Below are 10,260 nucleotides of genomic sequence, written 5' to 3'. Positions count from 1 at the left end.
TTAGCTCACAGCGCAACACTTCAACAGGCGTAGATTCACCAGGACAACGCTAATTCACTAAAATCTGAAATTGCATCTAGGGCGCCGAGTCGCGCTAGCGTTACTGCACCAAACGAAGCAAAGTTGTGCTAACGTTGACTAATTTGCATACGGTGGGAAGTTAAAGTTCAATGGACGTATATGTTGCAGCAAATACATTACACTACAGAAGCCCAGGAAACCTTAATAAAAGAAAATAAAGTTGTTATAATGCCCTAGGGTAGGCCCTTTAGTATATTTGCCTGACTATGCCTTATCTTTTTCATCTCCAATTTGTACCTATATGTTAGCCTCCCACCCATTTAGACTGTAAGCTCTAAGGTGCAGAGACCTCCTTCCCACTGTGTCTCTTACCAAATAGCACTTAAGCTCCTGATATGAATTCTGTGTATATTTATTGTGTGATCTGTCTTCCCCGTGTATACTTTTATTTATATTGTACTTTTTTGTACTGTACAGAGTTGCGGCTCCTAAACAGCACTTTACAAATAAATTTATACATACAGTACATACATTTTTCTTGAAAAACACATAGAAAAGACTTTGTAATTGTTTCTTAAAGTGATAGGTTCCCTTTAATGGGAGCAAGGTGTAATGTGCAGCCACTCTCTTGCGCCACTTAGTGCTCTTGCACTTCTGGCGTCTAAGTATCCGCTTATATTCCTCTGATCCATTTTTGTATTTTCTAGCAATCGACACAAAAGTGGGGGAAAGTGAGGTCACTAGTACAGTATAACAAAAACATTTCAGCTCTACCAGTAACCACTGTTATCCAGTAAGCAATATAAAACTGCATGTGGTAAATATTGTACTACTGGATAATTTTAAGTATTAGAAACTGAATTTAACACAAATTAAAACAAAATGAGGCTTTAAATCTATCATACAATATAAAATTTGTTCCCAGTGGCAGAACTACTGTGGGTGCAGGGGGTGCGACTGCACCAGGGCCTGCGCATTACTGGACAGCGGTTCAGACACGAGTGAATCCACCGCGAAAATCGTTTTTGGAGGCGGGTGGGGAGGCCCAGCTGCACAGCCTATACCCAGGCCCCGTGGGGGGTAGTTATGTTACTGTTTGCTCCTAAAGAATGTCCTACTGTTGAGCACTTATCTTCTGCCGAAATGATTAACACAGAAACTTCATAAACCACAAGAAAAACAAAGACTTGTGTAAACTTCCCACGCATTGGGTAATGTGTGCTTAGAAAAAATACCGCAAGATCATTCTGCTAATTTTAACACTGTCTGGTCCATATGCGGAAACATTGGCAAGATACCTCTGCTTTGTCACGTTATTATGAAAAGATAAAAGAACTGGATATAAAAATGAATTGCGGATTTCAGCAAAACAATGCAAAATTTCCGTGTCTTAAAGGTCACATGAATTCTTCTTCTTCAAGACAATGCAACACATATACAGCACATTAGGATTACCAAAAAAAACTGAACAACCTACTCTGATTTAAATCACGGATCATATATGCATTATCTGTATAATGGGATCAATGGGTTGAGATCCAGAAAGCTCTGATTTACAGAGCTTTCCCCTTTCTCTAGTCAATCCATCTTCTCTTCTCTGCTCCTTTGTTCTCTCTTGATCCAAATGTGTTTTCTTATAATGTTTCTCATAAACATTTAAGGTTCATTTAAAGGAACAGTAACACCAAAGCATGAAAATGTTTTAATGAAATGACAATATCATGTACTGTTGCACTGCACTGACAAAATGGGTGTTTTTAATTCAGAAACACAACTATAGTTCATATAAACAAGCTGCTGTGTAGCCATGGGGGCAGCCATTCAAGCACAGGATACACTGAATCCCATTGTATGCTACAGAGCTTATCTGTTATCTGCTGTGTATCATGTGCCTTTTCTCCTTTTTCAGCTTTGAATGGCTGTCACTTACTGAGCTTAGGGACCCACTCACAATATAAAGTACACATAGAATAGAAATGTCACAATATAAGGCTGATTAGTAATTAATACAGATAATTACTACATGGCAGCACAAAAAGCATCAGAATTTAATAATCAGCCCTGTAGCATCAGCTTATATTACAGACAAATCTTGTTTTCTGCTGGATAATTTGCAACAACCCCTAGGCTTAGCTTCTAAACAGCTTCTCAGAGCCCACTGAGCATGTGCAGTGTCTCTGACACTCCTAACAAAAATCCAAGATGGGAAACTCCTGTGACAACTCTGAAGGCCTGGTTCATAACTACTATAGAGATGCTGAACCTTAATATAAGTTCAATATATAAAATATAATATTCATTCATTTTTAGGGTTTAGTTCTTCTTTAAGTTTATATATAAGAGAGAGATTGGCATCTTCACCTGATTGCCTAAAAATCATATGGTTGGTATTTTTATAATGTGTATATATACAGGTCCGCCATATTATGAAGCATTTTACAAACGGAAAGGGTTGAATCAATCAGTCTCTGGACCAGTGTCACTTACAGTCTAATTTTCCAAGGTCAGGCACATATAACCAACCAGATCAATTTCATCAGAAGGAGGGTTTTTGGAATGTGAAACCAGATGTCCTGGAAGAAACTCTCTAACAACCAAAGAGAACATTAAACCTACTTGCTAACCACTGTAACAGTTAACGCAAGCCTAGAGGATGACCACAGCAAACACAACTTCAAATTACAGTAAATGATTGCAGGTCTAATTGTTAGACAAAATAAGGGTGAAATATGTAACCATTAGCATACAATTGTGGCAGCTCACTATGAAAGCAAATTCCATTTCTCCTCTTGGCAGCCTCTGCAGACAATCAACAGATACAAAGTCAAGATGGTGAACAATACCTTTACAGTCTAGAAACCTGTGGATTTATGACTATCGCACAATCACATGCCTTGGCAGAGCAAAATGTTGCTTTCTAAGTAATTAGTAATATGTCAGTGATTAGTTGCTTCATTATCGGTTTCCCACACATGGAATGACTTCATCAGTGGGTGGGTTTGGTCTATGTAACAGCGAGTTTGAAATATAAAAGGGAGAAGTTGTTGGTTGCTAAGGTTAGGATGTTAAGATGTTGCAATAGCCTTAGCCCATTATAAATATTGGTGTTCTTGGCACAAAGCAGTGCAGACTTGGCTCACTGACTTATTAACTTGCCACCATGCTACAAGTAGTCTTCTTAGCTATCTTGTCCCTGTCCTGTATCCTTGCTATGCCAGCGTCTCCCACCAACAATAACATCAGCCCGTCGGACCGCACATTTGCAGAGGTAAGTTCATACATTATATTGGGAAAGTTAAAGAGTATCATTTACATTCGGAGTGTATTTAATACTTTAAATGTATGCCTTCTACAGTGAAAATCCCTAATGAGAATTTCAAAAAAGACATCAATTTTCAGATTTACTAAATGTCGCGCCTTGGTCGAATGCTGGTTAAATTGATGTTTTTCTCAAGTGCATATAAATGCTTATTTGTGCTTTACTATGCAAACACTATTTAAAGCTGGGTCTGTGTCGAGTACATTTTATTTAAGCCACCACTGCTGTTCTAAAAGATCAAAATATGCTGCCCTGTATCATTTAACAACAGATGGACAAATGGCCCTGGTTTTGTACTTGGTCTATAGTTTGCTTCCAATAGGCATCTCATAGGTGGTCAGCCTATGTGTAAGTGCCACAACAGACACGTAACATGTCCGATATGTCCTAATAAATATTTTGTATTTTTTTAATTCATTGGTTTATTATTATTTTTGGAGGGACTCACATTTTTTTGGGACACTGCTCATAGGTGTCCACAGAGAGTATTAAGCAGAGGTGTAACTACAGAGGAAGCAGACCCTGCGGCTGCACGGGGGGCTCGGGAGGTACAGGGGGCCCTAAATAATGAGCAATTTCAACATATATTGGTATAACAGGCCATTGGATATGTTGGGAGCCCTAAAATTAATTTGCTGTGGGGACCAGTATCATCTAGTTATGCCACTGGTATTAATTTGATGAATTGTTGGATGCATTAAGATATTGATGAGTCCTGTACTTACTGGCTGCCAATGGCAGCCATTCATTATAGAGTTCCCTTACACTTGACAGCTTCTAGTGCTGTATAGGTGCCTGGAGTCCCTGGAGCAGCACTAGTCCCAAATACATTGGTAAAAATGACATAATCTGGTCTCTGTAAAAATGAACAACTTATTATACCTTCCAATTAAAACCTGGGGGTTATTATTAAACACAGGGCAAATTTGCAACTGGGCAGTAATTCATGGTAACCAATCAGATGATTGCTTTCAGGGTTCAACCTGCAGCTGGCTGAAAAAAGCTAATCACTGATTGGTTGCTATAGGTTACTGCCCAGGTGCAAATTTGCCCAGTGTTTATAAATGAGCCTCATTCCTCAATGTGTCTTTGTTTTGCCATTTATGATCTCCCTATGATAAAATAATTACCATTTAAAATAATTACCATAAAAGTATCTCAATATTTGGTGGCTTTTTGCTCGTTGTACTTTAAACATTCCTGGTTTTTTTTTTTTTTGATAAACAGACTTACTTAGACAAATACTACTTGATGACAGCAAAATCAAAGATTACCTTTGTGGAAAAAATTAAAGAGATGCAAAAATTCTTTGGAATGTCGGTGACAGGGAGGTTGGACTCAGATACCATGACAATGATGAAGACCCCTCGATGTGGAATGCCCGATGTTGCGGAATTCAGACAGTTCCCTGGGAGACCAAGATGGACAAAAACCCAACTGTCATACAGGTCCGTTCTATACAGTCAGTGCTAACTCAATACACTGCTGAGTCACTGCAAAACTTTAAAAAATCTCTTTAAAATCATTTCAGTGGAAAAGTTTGATTTTGTGTGTGGTTACTATTAATATTCAGAGTGGCTGGGTAAATGTAGTCCTACAAAAACTACAGTGGAAAAGTTCATTATTAGAATAATTCATATAAGTCATTTCTGCCTTTCCTGCAGAATTCTACTTAGTATATCATTGATTTAAGTATGGGATCCGTTATCTGGAAACCCATTGTCAAGAAAGATCCAAATTACAGAACGGCCGTCTCCCATAGACTTCATTTTATCCAAATAATCCAAATTCTTAAAAAGTATTTATTTTTTCTCTGTAATAATAAAACAGTAGCTTGTACTTGATCCCAACTAAGATATAATGAATCCTTATTGGAAGCAAAACCAGCTTATTGGGTTTATTTAATGTTTACATGATTTTCTAGTAGATTTAAGGTATAACAATTCAATTTATGTCCCGAGGACGGGTCCCATACCTGTACAGTATATGAGAAAACCAACAGTGTCATCTCTGCTATGTAGAGTCACAGCCAGAGCTACATTTCAAGCTGCCTCCCTACCTCCTCTCCTCTACTTACATGAGTAAACACTCATTCAATACTTTCTACCAAGGGGACTGGGCATGTGAGATTGAAACAATGGAAATCTTTGTTGTGTCCAGCCTCAAGTTCTTCTGGGTATTGGTAGGAACAAACAAATGAGAATGAGTTGCAGGAGAAAGCTGTCCCTAAAATCAAGCCAGCCTGGCCAAGTTCTTTGTGGTCTCCCCACAAATCTGTACCTGGTGCCCTATTGGTTTCTTGTAAGTGAACTGCAAACAAGCTTTCTGAGATAGAAAAGAATGTTGTTCTTAAAATTTCCATTGTGTTGAATGCAATTGACCAGCCTTAAGAGTTAAAGGATTTCAAAAACAAAATGACTTATATTCAATGATGACAAGTCATTCTCATATAATATAATAAAGTTCCCCTGGATGATGTCTTTGGGGTGATGAGTGAATACACTCGAGTGAAGTAGCTCAGAGAGAGCATCATATCATTTGCTACTTACTATCATTTGGTCAAGTATTGTTAATTGTGTTCTCTTTATTTATAGGATTGTGAATTACACTCCTGATCTTCCCCGCCCAGTGGTAGATGAAGCAATAAGGATGGCATTTAAAGTGTGGAGTGATGTAACGCCACTAAAATTTACAAGAGTTTCCTCCAGACGAGCAGACATATTAATCCAGTTTGGAGCACGCTGTAAGTTTTATGTTTTACAAGTGAACAGCATATCATGCTGAAAACAAATGCCTATAAATACCGTGTAAGGGTTTTTTTTAAATCCAGACAAATTAGTGTGAGCGGACGCACACCCACAACAACCTCCTGTAGAGTCGCCTGGTGCTTAGTAATGGAAGTTTCGGCAGCTTCCTATTCAATGTACAAGAAGAAAATTACCAGCACTCACGGTCTTAATTTGCAGGAAAACCTTGCTTTATTTCAGTGCAGTGATGCAACGTTTCGGGGCCACGCCCCTTTATCAAGCATACGGATCCCATGTTACACATGGTGTATATATAGGGTGATCAATTTAAAATTTCAACATACAAAATTGTAAAAATATAAATACAATGTTAGTGTAAGCAGTAATTCATCCACCCCCTTCCGGGTATATTAAAAATGTAAATAGAATTTTTTAATTAATAAAGTGCAGTTCATTGATTCAAGTCCAATTTAGCAGCAATTGTAACCATAAAGACATTATTATAACAAAGTAGATAACTCACCCTATCTAGGGTGAGTTATCTACTTTGTTATAATAATGTCTTTATGGTTACTATCCAGGGTGAGTTATCTACTTTGTTATAATAATGTTTTTATGGTTACAATTGTGCTAAATTAAGATAAATTGGACTCACTACAAGATTTTTGGATTATGCAATCACTGTTTTTCCTGCTTAATGAACATTGGACTTGAATCAAAGAACTGCACTTTATTAATTAAAAAATTCTATTTACATTTTTAATATACCCGGAAGGCGGTGGATGAATTACTGCTTACACTAACATTGTATTTATATATTTACAATCTTGTATGTTGAAATTTTAAATTGATCACCCTATATATGTGTAACATGGGATCCGTATGCTTGATAAAGGGGCGTGGCCCCGAAACGTTGCATCACCGCACTGAAATCAAGCAAGGTTTTCCTGCAAATTAAGACCGTGAGTGCTGGTAATTTTCTTCTTGTTTTTTAAATCCAGGACATGAAAAGTCTGTTCATTGTTGCCTTGGGAAATTACCACAATGCACTTCTGCACACAAAGTAGTATTAAACAAGTAGAATAAGTATCTTGAATGAAGGAGCAGGAGTTACCTCTCTGCACGGAGCAATGAGTTCCCTCTGGCCTCAAAAGATTTGCAAAGCGGCCTCAGAATTTGAGAAAAACAGGTTTTTGGTGTAAAATGTTCATGTTCCTGAACTTGTTCTTGTATAGGCTTAATTCAAAGTGACATTGACCATTCTTCAGGCAAAATTTATTTTGCCTGAAGAAGGGGCCTGTGTGCTCTGAAAGCTTGCAATTGTTACAATTGCAATACTTATTCAGTTAGCCAATAAAAGGTATCACCAAACTTTACATTTTCTGCATTTTTTCAATGGCTAACACAGTACAACATCTCAAAATCATGGACCATTCTAAATACTTATCTAATTTTATTGTGTTTAGCTCATGGAGATGGTATCCCATTTGATGGCCCTAATGGAGTTTTAGCTCATGCCTATGCTCCAGGTAATGGCATAGGAGGTGATGCCCATTTTGACGAAGATGAAAGATGGACAAGTTCTAGTGCAGGTAATCTGCTTTTGTTTATTTGTGTGATTATTTGCTTACAGATTTTGTTGCTGATTTCCTTTATGAAATATACTGTAGATCACTTCTCACTTCTTGCACATGATGACAATATTAAATACAACATTAGGCCATTAATGGGATGTGCAAGCAGGTTTGTATTATACCAGGGCAGCTATAAGAGGCTACAAGAGTTACAGTTATCATTACTTGGATCTTGAAAAACTATATTGACAATAATTCTTTATGATGAAGTGGGTCCCAAATGTTGAACTAGTACTGAAGTGCTTTTTGTGATGGTGGTCCTGTAGGAATTCAAGGAAATTCATTAAGAAATGAGTCACAATATCAGGCTAAGCAAAGAGTGATTTTAGCTCTAGAGGCAGCAATCATTTCTGAGATGGGGCATCTATACTTCAGGCCTGGTATATGTTGTATTAAGCACTATGTATAAGGTACCTCTGTCATGGTTAGGGAGGGTACTAAAGATAAGTACCATAAATTTGTAGGCATATGACAAAGGGAAAAAATGGTACATGTACTGGACAGATTTTCCACCAGTTGGTGCTTCTTTAGGCCCTCCGAGGAGTAATCCACTAGGTTGATGTGGGCATGTGCAAAATACATTTTATGTAAATAGTCTCCTTGGTGGTGTTAATCTCCTTCCTGAGATAATGCTTCAAAGAGTTCCAAGTGAGGCAGCGTAACCCCCAACATTAAAACACTATTCCAAATCTCTAACACAATTGAAGTGACCTTGATGGAGGTATCTGTATATGGTTAAGGTCATGGCTGCACAGTTGTTCTATATCGCAATGAGCAATATTACTGTAGACTTCCAGAACCTTTATATACTGAAGTAGTGATGTGCTGAACTTGACCCTCACCCAACCCTAATCTGATGCAGTCCCTTCTTTATATACCCATGCCCATGAAATCACAAAAAGGGCAGGGCGAGGCCTGCGTGAGTATTTAAAAAGTTGCGTGCAGAGGAGGAAATGGGGCAGAAGGAGGCTAAAGTTCAGCCCGAACCACCCCAGGACATTATGTGGAAGTCGGAACGAACCCACGCTCCGCGGGTCTCGCGGGCTTTGGGTTGGCCACACATCACTATACTGTAGGTATATGGTATAGCGTTATAGAGAAGCTATAGGATAGATAATTAGACAATAGGCTCCAGGCTGCATGAGTGAAGAAGAACTTTGGTTTCTGGAAAAAGCTATAAACTAGCATAGCATACAGAATAAGCTTACTTTTAGGAGGAAATTCCCCATTAAATTAATATTTTATTTCCTAATCTGACCGTTACAACATAATTTCTACAATACACTGCATTTTGTCATTATCTACATATATATACAAAGTCTAAAAAACCTTTCTTGTTGCAGGTTTCAATCTGTTCCTTGTTGCTGCCCATGAATTTGGCCACTCACTGGGATTAGACCACTCCAGAGATGCACGAGCTTTGATGTTTCCAAACTATCGTTATGTGAACACCAGAAACTTCCGCTTGCCGCAAGATGACGTCAATGGAATACAGTCAATATATGGGAGAAAATAGTAGCAGTTCTACACTAGTTGGGTCTTTTATGTGAATGTGTCAGATAAACATAGACACATGTTCAGGGCTTTAGCATGATGGTCATTGTATTGCTATATCACAGGAAAATATAATCAGCCAACCCTAAGCATTTGTTACATATGGTAATGTTTCCCTTAATATACCCGCAAGCAGAACCTTAGCACTGAGGTGCAGTATTATTATGAAAGCATAAGTGAAATGAGCTGTAGATAACTAAAGTATTTTCCTAGAACCCTGAGGGCTGGAGAGGATATATGAGTAGAAAGATACTTAGGAAATACTAAAGAAATGCAAAAATGAGTTGCCATCTTGGCAATATTGCTAGAGTAACAGCTTATTTCTCTTTGAGGATGCACATTGTTTCCCAACCTGGCTCTCTAGCATTGGTTCATCCATGATTTGTCTGAAACCAGATCAATGTCTTCTTCTCACACAGCTGCCAAAACCCCAGAACAATATTATTTTGCAGGACAAAAAAAAACACCTTTATTTTGTGTGCGCCTATAGCATTGTCTGGAGAGTTCTACAGGACCTGTGAGCAACATCTCATTGTGAATGTAGCTATGAATACCTGGAAGGGATAGACAGTTTGTCTTTAGAAATGGTGGCTGAGAATAAGTCCCATCCATCAGCCAAAATTGCTGCATAATTACAGTAGCATGCAATATGAAAAAGCTCCAGTAGGTTGTGTACCAATCACGTTTATACTATGCAGGAATGAATGATGCACAATACATAATAAAGACATTTGTATCGCTGTGTAATTCTTTGTCTTTATAAATGTACATCTCAAACACAATGGGGGTCATTTATAAACTTCGCGCAGGGCAGATTGGTTCGCAAAGTGAATATATTTGCCCTGCGCATGGTTATATTTATAAAGCTGAATAAGAGGGTGCATACAGAATTGCGAATTTTTTGTTCACAATGCGAATGTCTATAGGGGCTTTATAAATATGTCACAATTCGCAAATTGCGAATCTTTATGCGCACACTCTGCAA

The 10,260-nt window shown here is 38.1% G+C and overlaps 1 protein-coding gene across 1 annotated transcript; it reads left to right on the top strand.

Annotated features, from left to right (window-relative positions):
* Nucleotides 1-3,160: 3,160 nt before the first annotated feature.
* mmp13.S (matrix metallopeptidase 13 S homeolog) lies at nucleotides 3,161-10,022 on the top strand. The gene is given in 5 exon segments (NM_001086405.1): nucleotides 3,161-3,289; nucleotides 4,568-4,788; nucleotides 5,935-6,083; nucleotides 7,554-7,679; nucleotides 9,065-10,022. Coding segments are annotated over 5 exon segments (777 nt in total). The 5' UTR covers nucleotides 3,161-3,181; the 3' UTR covers nucleotides 9,238-10,022.
* Nucleotides 10,023-10,260: the final 238 nt, after the last annotated feature.

Source organism: Xenopus laevis, chromosome 2S (assembly GCF_017654675.1).
Source record: "Xenopus laevis strain J_2021 chromosome 2S, Xenopus_laevis_v10.1, whole genome shotgun sequence".
NCBI classification, from domain to species: Eukaryota; Metazoa; Chordata; class Amphibia; order Anura; family Pipidae; genus Xenopus; species Xenopus laevis.
Note: the sequence above shows the minus strand (reverse complement) of the source record. Positions and strands in the feature narration are given on the sequence as shown.